General features: G+C 37.9%; 1 protein-coding gene across 3 annotated transcripts in view; it reads left to right on the top strand.

Moving 5' to 3' along the window:
* Positions 1–1,956: 1,956 nt before the first annotated feature.
* Positions 1,957–16,241, top strand: part of RGS3 (regulator of G protein signaling 3) — a 176,809-nt gene continuing 162,524 nt past the window's right edge. The window contains exons 1-3 of one of the 3 annotated variants that reach the window (XM_051979985.1): positions 1,957–2,187; positions 9,080–9,240; positions 12,395–12,619. In XM_051979985.1, coding sequence (XP_051835945.1) covers positions 12,460–12,619 — 160 coding nt within the window. In that variant the 5' untranslated portion in view covers positions 1,957–2,187; positions 9,080–9,240; positions 12,395–12,459. Of the gene's footprint in view, positions 2,188–7,923; positions 8,304–9,079; positions 9,241–12,394; positions 12,620–16,241 lie in introns of those variants that run through there. The other 2 variants (XM_051979981.1, XM_051979982.1) reach the window with 2 other exon arrangements.

Raw genomic sequence — 16,241 nt, 5'->3', positions numbered from 1 at the left:
GATTCATGTGTCTGTTCTGGTGGGGGTTTGGTTCAGCATGTGAGCAGGAACACAGGCAAAAATATTTCCTGTAGAAATACCATTTTATGTCTTTTATTCACTCTTCTGCATTAACATTTTGGAGTTGAGTGAAGATCCTTCTCCTTTCCTTGTTGGAAATCTAGAATGTTTCACAGGTGGAGGCCACAGCGCAGAGTAGATATTTGATTTGTAAGCTTGTCCACCAGTGAGGCTTCACTGACTCTCTGTATGCATTCCCAAATGGGAGGGGGATCGTTATCAAATAATTATTAATTTGTTTGACACTAAACTAAACATGTTATAGTAGAGCACTGAACTAGGATTCTTCAGGAAGGCTGGAATTCAGATCTTTTGAAACTAGCTATGTGATTATGGGCAAGTCATTTATTTAATCTGTCTGAACCTCAGTCTCAGTTTCCTACTCTACAAAATGGGAACAACACAGGTAGTATCTATTTTATAGGATTATTGTGAAATGCAGATGAGTTATATATAAAACTCATTGTAAGCTTCAAAAGGGCAATTAAGAAAAATGTTATATGATAATGATAGAGAAAGAGCTACAGTTTCTGATGTGTTTGAATTTATAGGAAAATATATTGAGTTTCAAATCAAGTCTGTGTAAAATTTTAGATTTGAGAAAATGTTAGAGACTTTAATATTTAGGATGAATTTTACTTAAAAGCTGGAGGATGGAGAAGGTTATGATTCCCTGAATTCTCCCAAAGCATGAAGTGAAAGTTTGAGAAATCTTGACTCCTTGCTCTTTGGCCCCTTATCTTAGAGATGATCTATTAGGTCCAGAGAAGTTGGTGGTAAATTACCACCTGCTGGCCCCCTCTTATTTTGTATATGAGGAGACTGAGCCTCAGAGGAGTGGTTTATCTAAGTCACACAGGTAGTAAGTGGCAGAGCCAGTAATTGAACGCATGTCCTATCCTCCAGGTTCAGTGCCCTTTCTGCTATACCACAGGGCCCAGTCCACTGGCCTCTTTGCCCATGATATTTCTACTGAATGATGTCCTTTCACAATTAGCCATGGCACATGTTTTCATCTAAGTTTGGCTTTCCTCCAGCTGGAATGGTCTCCTTATCCCATCTCTACTTATGAGTGATCTTTCCTGGTCATTAATTGGGGTATGTCCCAATTGGAATAACAGTACCAGCCTAAAACAAATACAAATAGGAAGGTACATTTATCACTTCCTTTCTCCCTGCCTGCCCATGCTATTACATTGCAAAGTCATACCAAAAGGATTTTTCATTATTTGTGCCACTTTTCAACTGTATTGAAGAATCAATTACATTTAATTGAATATTCATGGATTAGGAAAATGAAGTTTTATGTGGGCAGTTGTCCTGATATATTCCCAAGGCTACCCCTGAAATACACAGGTGGAGAAAGATTTACTGGAGGCCCCAGCACACCCCTCCCCCAACCTTTCTGGTGGGGAACATGCCTCTAGTGTTCTGAGAGGAGGAACAAGGTAACTGTCACTAACTGCCACTGTTCTCATTACAGCAAGTTAAGAGCCAGTGAGACAGACACTAGGCTGTTTTAGGGCCAGGGAAGTGAGTCCTTAAAGGTCAGGATTACAAGAAGTCTAGTCAAATGGTCTCAGCTTTCTTTAAGACACTTAGATGACTTAGTCTGGTTGGGAACTGGCCTGGTCACCATATACATACACCTAAGCTCCTAGTTTTCCAGTATGACTCTTGCTGCTTCAGGATATTTGCCACAAATGGATTACTCTAGTTTGCTGACCTTGTTTTTTGGTACTGATGGGCTGCATCTAATTGGTTCTACATCCTTAGTTTTGAGGTTAGCATTAACATCTGAGGTGGGGTTTGATCAGTGGTGGTTGTGGCGGTACTTATTTGTTTCTCTTGGGAGTTGCATTTGTTCTTGGTGGAAGAAACTCTTATGTTTTAAAAACCAAATGATTTGGTTAAACGATTCTAAAGTTGTTTCAACCCAGCCTGTGCTAAAATAAAATGCCTTATGACTTTGGGATGGAACTAGTTGAGGTATGCGGGGCTCTATGAAGTCAGAAAGAATCTGGGAAAGAATCTACATGTAGTTTTCACTTTCAGGCACCAGACCTTGTTTAATCTATTTTCAGGGGATGAATACACAGGTCCTAGAAGGTACTAGGGCTTGGTAAGGTAAGAAAAGTAGAGATTTTTGTGGATGGTCCTGATAAATGTGGGCCCATATCAGTAGTTAGTTTTTTTTTTTTTTTTTTTTTTTTTTTTTTTTTTGGTAAAAGCAACAGGTCAAACTGATCATTAACCACTAGATGGTGATCCTACACTACTGGAAGGAAGTTTCTCATGCTGGCACTTCAAGGTTCTCTAAATCTCTTGAGGTCTCTAGTTACTTTTAGGACCTTAACTCTAGGATAGAATCCTATAGCTAGAAGGGACTTTACCTATCATCCAATTGTCTGTTCATTCATTTGTTCAACATGTTTATTCAACAAATGCTTATTTATCTCTTCCTTAGTTTTGTGGGGAATACAAAAATTTTGGATCCTGCCCTCTAGTTTCTTATATTGGAAATTGGATAGAATTAGCTAAAATATTAGACTCATGTCAATATTAAAAGGCCCTATCAGGCAAATTGCCTTATGAGTGGAACAGCCCAGCCAAAGGTGCTTTGGAAGTTGAAGGTATAAGTGAGATCATTAAAGTTTAGGTGGTTCAGATTATAAATGGGATTGAGGGTGGAGAAGACATCGAGTTGGAAAGAATAGCATGAACATGGAGGCAGGAAAATACAAGGTCTTTTGAGGGCAGGAAATATTTGAATTTTTGTATCTCTAGAATCTAAAACAATGCCTTGCATCATGTAACTAATGGTTTCTAAAGGTTTGTTGAATTAGAGAATGGTGAATAATTGCTAAAATTCAGTGTTCTGATAGAGAATAATACAGGAAAGAAATTACTGTCTTATTTGGGGCCTTTAATTTCAGGCTAAATAGTTTGGAGTTTACTGGAAGACAATCAGGGACTAAAGATTTTTGAATGGTGGGGAGGGAAGGAGTAGTGGGAATGACATGGAAGTAGTACTTGAGCATTAATCAAGTGGAGTGTGAAGGATGGATTAGAACAGAGACTGATCTCATTTAGCTGTTAGTGATAGTCATTTGAAAATCAAAGCCCATGGTAACAAGAACTTTTGTTAGAATGATCGTAGTGGAGCTAGGAGTAGAGACATCTATAAGACATATTGATTAGAGAATGAATCCAGAGAACCTCTCATGGTGAAACAACAGGACTAGAGTAGAATAAAGATGGAGGATTTTAAGCTAGGTTTATAGAGGGAAATGATCAGAAACAACTCGGAGGAAACAGCTTTGAGGGGTTCATTTCAATTAGATATGTTGAATTTGAGGTGTTAATGGAATAATAAGATATAAAAAGTCTTAGCAGGTAGTTGTAAATTTGGGACTAGAGTTTAGGAGTCAAGTCAGGTCTGAGAATATTGATTGGGGACTAAGATAAACAAGTCATTGGATTTGGTAATTAGGAGACTAGTAAAGGAATAGATACAGTTGTGATGAAAATCAGATTTCAAGGAGTTAAAAATAAGTGAGGAGAAGATGGGAGTGGAAAGGTATAAAATTATTCTTCTGAATACATTTGTACCAAAGCAATCAAGAACTTCAAAAGCATAGCATAACATTTCCTGAGTGAACTAGGGCTAGTTTGAGATGCTCATGTTTTTCCCCCATATCACTTCTATTTTTTTCCCTTTATGCTATTAAGGACTCTAAATGGCCACCGCATGCACAGGAAACTGATTTAGAGTGGTGCTTGCCTCCTACATCTATATTTAAGTTTGGTATATAACAAAGTTGAGAGCTGAGCAGCCCAACCCCTCTGATTCAGTACTCTTGAGTTTATAGTAAGCATTTCCATAATTTCTGTAAGTGGAAACAGCAAATAGCAAATACTAAATTGTTAATAGCTTCCCTGAAATTTCGTTTTGACAAAGTATTATAGTTTGTGCTAATAAGCACAGAGCTCTAAAGTATTTTTAAGTTTAGTTGATTCTTATCCTGGATTTGATATTTAAGGTAAAAAACTTATCCACAGTCAAACTCAGGTTAGAGACCAGGTAAATATAAACCCTGGGAAAAAGTTACTTGGCCTTTCTTAAAAGGGATACTTGGGGGGCAGCTAGGTGGTGCAGTAGATAGAGCACCAGCCCTGAAGTCAGCAGGACCAGAGTTCAAATCTGGTCTCAGACACATGATACTTCCAAATTGTGTGACCCTGGGCAAGTCACTTAACCCCAACTGCCTCAGCAAAAAAAGGATACTTGGGGACTTCACTGGATTTTTTATTTTATTGGTGTGACTACTCCTTCCATCAGTGCAGATTGTATGTATCCATGCCTTTTCATCTTGTCATTTTGTTCATGTCTTACTTACCTTAAGTATTCCATAGAGGAACACTAATCTGATGATTTCTTCTAGGTTTTTAAATATTTTGCGAATAGCAGTAAAGCTATCCAAAATTCCTTATTCATGACTGGCCCAATCCCTTTTCTATCATTGATGTTATCTTATATGTCACTCTACTTATAATTGTTGGTGATATATTGAATCTCACTTACATTATATATCTTTATGTGGTTCTTTATGGAAAGGGCAATTTTGATTCTTCCAAGAGTGAGAATATTGAATGATTTGCAACTATTAGGGGAAGGATATTAGTATTTAAAAGGTGAGCTTTTGCAATAGACCGCAGCTTTGTATTACTGAAAACACTTTTTAATTTCCTAAATGCAGTCTAGTCTCTTCTTCTTCCTATTCAATGCTGGATTATTGATCATTTACAGTATTTGGACTAACTCAATGGGCTAAGCTATTTTTCATAATTTAGGCAATAAATATTCTATAGTTTTACTTTGTTAATTACTAGGTTTATCTCCTTTGATGAGATCATGCCACATAAGGACTAATTGAAGGAAATGGGGATAGTTTGGAGTAGAAAAGACTTAGTGATGATGGGGAAAATGTTTTCTTCAGGTATTTGAAGTGAAAAAGGAATTAGATTTTGCCTATGTTTGAAGAAAGAACTTAGAATAATGGGTAGAAGTTGAAGGAAAATTGAGGCTTCCTAGTAGAATTATCCACAGAAATTCTTCAGGCAAAGGTTGATTAATCATTTGTTGGGCATGTTGTAGAAGAGATTCATAGGTGTGGTTTGACCTAGATGATTTCTGAAAGCTTTTTCAACTAGTGTTGTGCTTGTCAAAGTGATCCTGTAATGTTTTGGTCCTCATGCAATCAGATCAATGTCATCCATAAACTGGAGGATCCAGAGGAACTTTACGATCAGTGGGGAATTTCTCTTCTATTTGATACTTTCCATGATACTGGCAAATGCCTTTGACAAATGTATGTTCTCTTTTTTTATATCTTGTTTGGTAGTAGTAGATTATGGTTGTATCTATTAAGTTATTTTGTAATATGGGAGACAAGTCATGAGACAATTTAAAGTCATGCCTTTTTTCAGGCAACAAAGTGTAAACAATGGGATTTCCTGACTTCTTTGTGTCATTTTTTGATTGTGTATGATTTTGTGATCTGTTGTAGATCATTTCTGCATTCCCTTCCCCACCAACCTATGTCCTTTAAATTTTTGCCATAAATATATGCATAAAGCATTATGCTTGAAGATTTTAGATTAATGAGAAAAATCATAGTAGCTGGTAGTTGGTGTGATTTTGATCTTTTTTTTTGGGTAATAGTACCAGTTTTTACAAGTATCTTGTAATCTTTTTTTTTTATTATAGCTTTTTATTTACAAGTTAAATGCATGAATAATTTTACAGCATTAAGAATTGCCAAACCTTTTGTTCAAATTTCCCCTCCTTCCCCCTATCCCTTTCCCCTAATGGCAGGTTGACCAGTACATGCTAGTATGTTAAAGCATATATGTCCTAACAGTTATTTTGCTGTACAAAAAGAATCAGAGTTTGAAATACTATTAGCATGCAAAGGAAATAAAAAATGCAGGTAGACAAAAATAGAGGGATTGGGGATTCTATGTAATGGTTCATAGTCATTTCCCAGAGTTCTTTAGCTGGGTGTAGCTGGTTCAATTCATTACTGCTCTATTGGAACTGGTTTGGTTCATCTCATTACTGAAGATGGCCAAGTCCATCAGAATTGTTCATCATATAGTATTGTTGTTGAAGTATATAATGATTTTCTGGTCCTGCTCATTTCATTCAGCATCAGTTCATGTAGGTCACTCCAGGCCTTTCTGAAATCCTCCTGCTGGTCATTTCTTACCAAACAATAATATTCCAAAATATTCATATACCACAATTTATTCAGCCATTCTCCGATTGATGGGTATCCACTCAGTTTCCAGTTTCTGCCACTACAAAGAAACTTGCCACAAACATTTGTGCACATACAGGTTCCTTTCCCTTCTTTAAGATTTCTTTGGGATATTAGCCCAGTAGAAACACTGTTGGATCAAAGGGTATGCACAATTTGATAACTTTTTGAGCATAGTTCCAAATTGCTCTCCAGAATGGCTGGATGTGTTTACAATTCCACCAACAATGTATTAGTATCCCTGTTTTCCAACATTCCACATTATCTTTCCCTGTCATTCTAGCCAATCTAACAGGTGTGTAATGGTAGCTCAGAATTGTTTTAATTTGCATTTCTCTGATAATGACTTGGAGCATTTTTTCATATGGCTAGAAATAGTTTCAATTTCTTCATCTGAGAATTGTCTGTTCATATCCTTTGACCATTTATCAATTGAAGAATGGCTTGATTTCTTATAGAGTCAATTCTCTATATTTTAGAAATGAGGCCTTTATCAGAACCTTTGACTGTAAAAATGTTTTCCCAGTTTATTGCTTCCCTTCTAATCTTGTCTGCATTACTTTTGTTTGTACAAAAACTCCAACTTGATATAATCAAAATTTTCTATTTTGTGATCAATAATGATCTCTAGTTCTTCTTTGGTCATAAATTTCTTTCTCTTCCACAGGTTTGAAAGGTAAACTATCCTATGCTCTTCCAATTTATTTATAATCTCATTCCTTATGCCTAGGTCATTTTGACCTTATCTTGGTATATGGTGTTAAGTGTGGGTCAATGCCTAGTTTCTGCCATACTAATTTCCAATTTTCCCAGCAATTTTTTGTCAAATAGTGAATTCTTATTCCCCAAACTGGGGAATTTGGGTTTGTCAAAAACTAGATTATTAAAGTTATTGGCTATTTTGTTCTTTGAACCTAACCTATTCCATTGATCAATACCAAATGGTTTTGGTAACTGCTGCTTTATAATATAATTTTAGATCTGGTACAGCTAGGCCACCTTAATTTGATTTTTTTTTTCATTAATTCCCTTGAAATTCTTGACCTTTTGTTTTTCCAAATGAAGTTTGTTGTTATTTTTTTCTAGGTCATTAAAATAGTTTTTTGGGAATCTGATTGATATAGTGCTAAATAAATAGATTAGTTTAGGTAGTATTGTCATCTTTATTATATTTGGTTGCCCTATCCAAGAGCATTTACTATTTTTCCATTTGGTTAGATCAGACTTAATTTGTGTGGAAAGTGTTTTGTAGTTTTGCTCATAAAGTTTCTGATTTTCCCTTGGCAGATAGATTCCTAAATATTTTACAGTATCAGTAGTTACTTTAAATGGAATTTCTCTTTGTAACTCTGTTAGATTTTATTAGTGATATATAAGAATGCTGATGACTTATGTGGATTTATTTTGTATACTGCAACTTTGCTAAAGATGTGGATTATTTCTAATAACTTTTTAGTAGAATCTCTGGGATTCTCTAAATATACCATCATATCATCAGCAAAGAGTGATAATTTGGTTTCCTCATTGCCTATTCTAATTCCTTTAATCTCTTTCTCAACTCTTATTGCCAAGTTGATAAGGATACTCATTAGGATGAAAGCAGTAGGATGAGACAGAAATTAGCATTTCTAATACAATATTAAATAGTAATGGTGATAGTGGGCAACCTTGTTTCACTCCTGATCTTATTGGGAATGGTTGTAGTTTGTCCCTATTACATATGATGCTTACTGATGGTTTTAAATAGATGCTACTGATTATTTTAAAGAAAAGTCCATTTATTCTTAGTATCTTGTAATCTTAAGATGTTTTGACAATTGATCCTTAAAAACCTTTAAAATTGTGTCACCTCCTAGAATGAAATTCTTTTAATAATTATTTGACCAGGTTCATCTGTACAGTCCAACTTTCTTATAATGTGTAAGTATATACATATATACTTGTGTGTGTGTATGTGTGTTATGTGTTTATCATTCCCACACAAAAACTCCACTATGATGTTTCACCATGATATGGAATTAACCTAGGATTCTCAAAGTATTTGAGGGTACACTTTGGCATATTCTACCTATCTGAGAAAGGTTTAAAATATTGTTCCAGTAGTAGGTTGTAACTGGGCAGGGAATGAGACTGAGTATGACTAGGCTTATTGCCAGAAGGTTAGCTCCCAAGTGATAATTTTTTTTGGTCATTGTGACCCAGAAAAGAAAGAAAAACATACAACAGTATGTTTAAAACAGCATAGTTTCCCTCTGCTTTGGCAGTGATGGTGACAGGACAGCAGCAGAAGAGAGAGCAGATGGTTCTAAGAATCAGAGTTTTTAGACCATTTACAAATTTCTTTAGCCAATGGTACAATAAATATGAGATCTTTGTCATGTTGATATAATATTGGAGGAGATGATATTTGTGATATAAATGACACCAGAACATATTAAGTATGGGCTAGCTTCACAAAGCATGTGAGCATGTGCAATTGATATCAAACACTGCAGTTCCCCAAAATATTCTAAAAAAACACGTTTTTTTTTTTTTTTTTTTTTGCTGGCCTTTACTCATGGGGTAGTAGAATGTTAGAAACTGATACCTAGCGAGAGGAAGTGATTTACTTTGGTAGAGATGGTATGGATTTGATACTTCTGAGCAAAATTTCCCAAGTTTGAAGGCTTGTATTTCTACTTTTATTTCCTATGCAGACCCTGCACACTGATTTAGGACTTCAGATCGTCTTGATGCTGTTTGGCATATTAAAGCTTCTCAGACCATGGCAAGATATAAATGTTTCAGTGAAGAATTACTGACCTATGGACACTGTTCTCTATGCCATTAAAATGAAATGAAAATATCTTAGTAAAAGGCAAGTCCTTCATTTAAGAGGTTAAGTAAAATATTACTAAAAAATAATTCTAGCTACTTAAATTTAGGGTTCTTAAAAAATCCAGTCCAAGAATATTCCTTGGCTTTGGGCCTGGAATATTTTTGTGTGGCAGTGAATTCTATACAATTTTTTAAATTCATGTTGAGATTCTTCCCAGTATTTGATTGAGATCGGCAAATATTATTGGCGCTAATCGTACTGGTTTTCTATCCCAAATGCTCTCTTTTTGGAGGATTATTGATATTAAAAAATAGCCTAATATTGCTGCCATGTTTTCAGTGTGAAACATCAGATCTTCCTCTTCCTTTTCAGTCTGTCTCATCTTTTCCATTCCTACTGCTTTCATCCTAATGAGCATCCTTACCAAATCATGCCTAGGTTTTTAAGTTGCCTTCTCTTTGTTACCATTAAGTCTTAGATGAGATTCAGATGAATCTTTGCCAGCTTCTTTTCAGGGGCAGAATAGTTCCTTCCTGATTTATTTTCCATAACTCTGGATCTGCTTTTCTGGAGGAAGATAGGAATAAACTGATATATGGAAAGTGAGCTACTGTATTACTGTGTACTCTTTAAGACTTAGTAAGTAGTATTGAATCAAGTGGGGAATCATACTTCCTGGACTTTTGGGGAAGATAAATGAGATGGATTAATCTTAACTTGGATAGGAATAGGAAACAAGGACTTGATTGAGTAGGTTGAGAACATCTGAAGAGATCTTTTGTTTATTAGGTGATGAGACCTACTGCAAAAGGACGAAAATGAGTCAATAGTTGAAAATCATTCTGGCCTTGGAGGTATGAAACTGTCAGGTAGAACGTTAGGTATTTTGCTTACTAGGAATGAGCCCAGCAACATTGAAGAGGACAACTGTAATGCTGATTAGGAATAGGGAGCAATGACCATGATAAGGTAGAGTGCTGGATGCTTGTCAAGAGAGGAGACACCAGGGTGAGCACTAGGGGGTACTATCTTGATCTTTCCTTCAGTGAAACTTGATTCAGCGCAATGCTTTGAGGTATATCAACTATACAAATTTCTGGGATGGGGAAAAGTGATCATTTTTCAGAGAGAAAAGGGCCCTCACCTGGATGTGAGGTCTATATTCTCTCTAGAGTAAATAGAATTGGTTCTATGCCTTGTGAATTTGAGTGCTTATAAGGGTATCTGATGGCTGACCATCTTTAGAGTCTACTTTGGTGGACGGAAAGGAACTCTAGAAATTTAGAGGTCCTCAAAGTTTACCTGGATCCTTATTGCCATGTGTTATTATAGTCATTTTTCAGGTTTATTTGATTCTTTGTGATCCCATTTGGAGTTTTCTTGGCAAAGATACTGGAATAGTTTGTCATTTCCTTCTCCAGCTCACTTTTACAAATGAGAAAACTGAGGCAAACAGGGTTCAATGGCTTGCTCAGAATTACATGGCTAGCAAGTGTCTGAGACCAGATTTAAATTTAGGAAGATGAGTTTTCCTGACTCTGGGTTTTGGCATTCTATCCATTGAGCCTCCTAGTCACAGGAACTTTACTCGCAAATCTCTCCAAGACTTCTTTTTGTTTATTATTATTATTATTTTTATTATTATTTTTTAAAAATAACTTTTTATTGATAAAACCCATGCCAGGGTAATTTTTTACAGCATTATCCCTTGCACTCGCTTCTGTTCCGATTTTTCCTCTCCCTCCCTCTACCCCCTCCCCCAGATGGCAAGCAGTCCTTTACATGTTGAATAGGTTACAGTATATCCTAGATACAATATATGTGTGCAGAACGGAACAGTTTTCTTGTTGCACAGGGAGAATTGGATTCAGAAGGTATAAATAACCCGGGAAGAAAAACAAAAATGCAAGCAGTTTATATTCATTTCCCAGTGTTCTTTCTTTGGGCGTAGCTGCTTCTGTCCATCCTTAATCAAATGAAACTGAATTAGCTCTCTTTATCGAAGAGATCCACTTCCATCAGAATACATCCTCATACAGTATCGTTGTTGAGGTATATAATGATCTCCTGGTTCTGCTCATTTCACTTAGCATCAGTTCATGTAAGTCTCGCCAGTCCTCTCTGTATTCATCCTGCTGGTCATTCCTTACAGAACAATAATATTCCATAACGTTCATATACCACAATTTACTCAACCATTTTCCAATTGATGGGCATACATTCATTTTCCAGCTTCTAGCCACTACAAACAGAGCTGCAAGGCTTCTTTTTACCAGATAAGCACAAATACCATTTGATTTCTTTTAATCAAGTAAATTACAAGATGATTCCATAGAATCAGAATGACCTTTGGGGATCCTGAAGAGTGATCCTCTTGGTAGCTGCCTGGGAATAAGGTTCCCAAAAGCAATAGAATTGTGAGGTGAAGATTGAAGAAGGGAAATAGCAAGATTTGAGTTTCTCTTGTACTAGGGATTAAAGACCAGCAAGATAAATAGTGTGACTTCCTTTGGGTTTAGGGGAAAGAGCAAATAAATAAAGGTTGGTAGGTTTGAGGGAGCTGCTAGGATAGTGTGTGTGTGTTTTGGGCTGGGATACTTTGGTTTGGTTACTTTACAGCAGTGAAATGTACTTTCTTAGGTCTTGGCTATGGCTACTGTCTTCTTTCTTCTATCTAGCTGTACAAACCACAAGAAATAAACAACGAAGATCCCCTGCATTCCATGGCCCTGTCCTGGCTCCTGGACTTGACTGAATTGACTTCCAATATAGCATATTTAGGCTTCTGAGCTGTCCTCGGCCTTGTAGTCTGAGAAGAGAGAAAAGTTGTCAACAGGGTTTCTCTTTACTTAGCCTGACTGGCAACTTACTCTTGAGGACCCACAGCAATTCTGGAACTATTCTGGAAACTAAACAGCATGCTGACTCTTACCAGCCCTAACTCTTGACCAAAGCAGCAAACTTTTTTAACCCACCCCTTCCTCTTGGATTCTGTGCTTCTTTTTGCCTTCCTCCCTTCAGATTCGCCATGCCCTCATGAAGCTTAGGTTTCCTCTATTGTTAGAGAAAAGCAGATAATATGGAGAAGGCCAGAAATTGTTGGTAATGAACACCGTAGCACCTGGGAGAGGGAAGCATATGTAAGCCCCTTCATCTGGTGCATGACCACTCTTTATTCTACCTGTTCCTGCAGGTTGGGAAGTCTTTTCTGGTTACAGTGCCAATTTTGCTGCAGACTCCAAGTTTCTTCCTAGGGAGATGGCTCAGTTGGACCGAAGGGAGGAAGAGCAACTATCTGAAGGCCACAAGGGACCTGGGAGAATGGAACAGGATCAGGTCCTTCCTCTCCTCCCGGAGAGGATAGAGCCGGAGAGCAGCACCAAGAGGAGGATCAGCCACTTGCAAGTTGAGGGTGCAGGTACACTTACTGTCTTCCTGGGGATGCTGAGCAGAAAGCAGTCCTTTAAAAGCTAGCCATGCCCACGGTGGGTGAGAAGGGCGGGACTCAGGCAGTCTCCATTCAGTAAAGTTTTCTTTTATTCTAGCTCTAATCTAAGTCTGTTATTACAAAGCCTGATTATTTAACTTGAAGATAATTTGCATCTCATTATGCATGTTTTAGCATTTAAACTTAATCATAAGAGCCAAATAAATTACATTCCATAGCCTATACTCTTTCTCTTAAGAATCTGACTTATACTCATTCTATTACTGCAGCGGGTCGGAGTCCAGTCCAGCCTGGAAAAGATGCTGCATTCATGTGTGCTCTATTGTTCTCTTGTAATAGTTCTTGGGACCAGCCTGGCTGAGATGGGATGAGATTTCTGGTGTCTCTCAGGAATGACTGAGAGAGTACTTACAGTGTGCCAAGTGAGCACCAGGGGTACACAGAGCCCCAAGGTTTAAGGAAGACATGGAGATTGTCTAACAACAACAGCCAGGTTTTAAAGGGCCTTCAGTCTGCATCCTTTGAGGATACTAACACGTGAAACATCTGGCAGTAGGCAACTATACTAGTTGATTCCTTGATAAAACCTCAGATTATATGAAATTTAATGTCAAAATTTAGTAAAATTCCCTAATCTCTGCTTTTTTTCCCTTGTGGGAAATAATCACGATCTATGACTTTATTTTTTCCATTGCCATATTGGGCTTATTTGATTTGGAAAAGTTGAATTTCCTCAAGAGATGGTGAATTCTTCCTCGTAAATCTTGCAGTTAGAAGTTGGATGAATACTAGTCAGGGATGTTCTAATAGGGGTCCCCTTCATGTATGGGTAGAACTAGATGATTACTGAGAGCTCTTCCAATTCTCAAATTCTATAATTGTGAGTCTTAGTTGTCCTCCTGCTCTGGACTTTTTCTTGAGAGAGGAACTCTTCTTGGATCCATCTCAAAGGAAAGGCATTTGTTAGTAACATTGAGGGAATATCATATGGATCCTCAGAAGGCAAGACTTAATTTATTTTTTTTTAGCAGTCTTTAATAACTTGAAGTTTGATGATCAGATGTTATAGTGTGAGATTGCTCCCTGGAGTTTTAGTGACTCGAGTGTTTATTCACAAAGGGCATGTCCTTCTTATTTTAGTTTCTTTATTCTAAGGAATGGGGGAAAAGAGGATATATTTATTGTGTTCCATCCATCTACTTTAGTTCTGAGAGTCTTTGATGTTGTCAGATCCTTGGGATACATGCTAAAGGTTCTCTAGGGATTAAAAATCCCTCTCATTTTCTTAAAGGAACTACTATCTAGTACAAGTATGGAGCTTCCTCAAAATGCTTTGCTTTAATAGAGAGGAAGAAATGATCATCTTAAATAATGAAGATTCCTAGCAATAATAGTGTCCACTTAATTCTGCTGGTGTTTTCGGTCCCCTTGATGCAGAAGGATTGACTAGAGGCAGTTCTGGCAGTCAGTGACTGGGTTAATGAGCAGGAAAAGCCAGTTGTAGAGGGTTTCTGTAGGTTGGGGCCCCTGGGTGTGGCCTTTTCACAGGTGCTATGGTCTGAACAGGTACCTTGAGGGGAGGGAGCAACATTTGTGCAGTTCAGAAGGGGCATGGCCCCTCCTCCTCCTCTCTGGGTGGAAACTTGTTTGCCCAGTCAGGTAGAAATCATTACCATTCAAACAATGTCATGGCCAATCACATTCTGGGCCTCTTGTACCCTATTCAAATGAATGGCGGTTACAGCTGGCTTGCCTTTCCCCAAAGCCTTGCTGTGTGTGTATCCTGGGGGATGGCGGAGAAGCAGGGGCGGGGGCACTGATTTAACGGCTGCTTAGGTTACTGGAGAGCAACACAGAGGACTCCAATTACAGACTCCTTAGGAGAAGGAACAGCTATGGAGCCAGACAACATCCACCGAGTCTCCCTTCTTAGTAGAGATGCCCACTGGGACTCCTCTTTCTACCTCACGAGCTTTGGTGAGTGCTCTCCTCAGACTCCCAGAAAAGATCCTGAGTCCATGTCACATTGGGCCCATACCCCGTGAAAGTGAACCTTTTCCCATTCTGATTCCCAAGCCTTGAGACAGGTAACTTGCTCCCAATTTCATTAGTTTCCCCTCTACTTAACGCCCCCCTCTCAGTGATTCCTGAGCTGCTTCCTGTGGAAAGGGGCTCAGATTGTACACATACAGGCATTCTGAACTGTTGAGAATCAGCTGCTCTCCTGCTATTAGTACCACGTCTGGTTAATTCTGCCTCACTAGGCTGGAATAATTACACAATGTTCAGTCTTTCAGAGTTCAGATTTGCTATACAGAATGTTCTTTATTAACTGTCAGTTCATGGGAAATTTAGGGTTAAAAGAGATGAAAAAACACAAGGTTTCCTGACCCACTTGGGGGATTTCTTGACTTTGCCTAGATTTGAGGGAATAGGTGGTCAGGGAGGTAGAATCAGCTATTTTGGAAGTTATAGCTCACAATGTGGCACAGGAGAAGGGCTTTGTTGGTTTGGCCAGCTGGTTTGGGGACTATTTCAGGCAGGGGAAGGGGCTAGTTGAGGCCAATAAAAAATGTCTGTCTCTGAAGATAGTTTGAGATTATTAGTAAAGTGCTGAGAGGCCTTTCCACTTTTGCCCATAGGGTAAAAAAAAAAAAACCAAACTAAAACCAAAAAACCAAAACAGAACAAGTAGGACACTAGTCATTTGAAAAATGCTAGTGCATTAGAGCTTAATTCCTAGAGGGCAGTTGGACATTTGTGGGGTGTGGGTATAATTTGTCCCCTTTCCATCTATGCAGTGGGGAAATAACAGACATATGCAGAGTTTCAGAATTGGAAAGCAATCTCCGTGGTCAGTACTAGAGAAGGAAGCTGCTCTCCCATCAAGAAGTTTTCATGCCTTATTTTGGAAACTTCCAATCAGGGAAGTGTGGTGACTCCTTGCCTCCTGAGGCAGCCCATCTCATTTATAAATAGGTCTTTTTTACTGTTAATAAGTTTTTCCTTACATTAAGCATACATTTTGTTCTGCAGCTCGAGTCATTAATCCCAGTTGTGTTCTTGGTGACCAAGTAGAACAAGTTTAATCCCCCTTCAAATTCTTAAAGTTAGTTCACATGCTCCTCCTGCATCTACTCCAGGCTAAATTTGCTCTTTTTCTTTAACAAGACCTCATGTAGGACTTGGGGCCTTTTACAATTCCTAAACAGAGGATTAAGCCCCTGGAATTGGTGAGTGACTTGATTTCCTGGAATTTACTAGCCTACTTTGTGAGCAACATTTAGCCTTTTTAAACAGTAATAGATTTAGGAGATGGAGGACTCTGAGTCTTCAGCATTTAATTCCAGCCCTGATAATCACTGCAGAGAGCCAGTTTTTGCTACTTATGGAGATAGTGACTTTGTCAGAAGCATCAGAGCAAAATAATATTGATGGATGCTGAAAAGGGGTGGAGCTTTATTTTTGATAATCTTAAGTTTGAAATAACCTTGAAAAGTGGACTTGGACATCATTTAACATGGAGATACAGTTTACTGTCAGTGGCTTGTCCTGAAGCAGAGAGTTTGGAAATAATAATCTATTTGGAAGA

Source organism: Antechinus flavipes, chromosome 2, assembly GCF_016432865.1.
Source record: "Antechinus flavipes isolate AdamAnt ecotype Samford, QLD, Australia chromosome 2, AdamAnt_v2, whole genome shotgun sequence".
NCBI lineage: Eukaryota > Metazoa > Chordata > Mammalia > Dasyuromorphia > Dasyuridae > Antechinus > Antechinus flavipes.
This window is presented reverse-complemented; position numbering and strand designations above follow the sequence as displayed.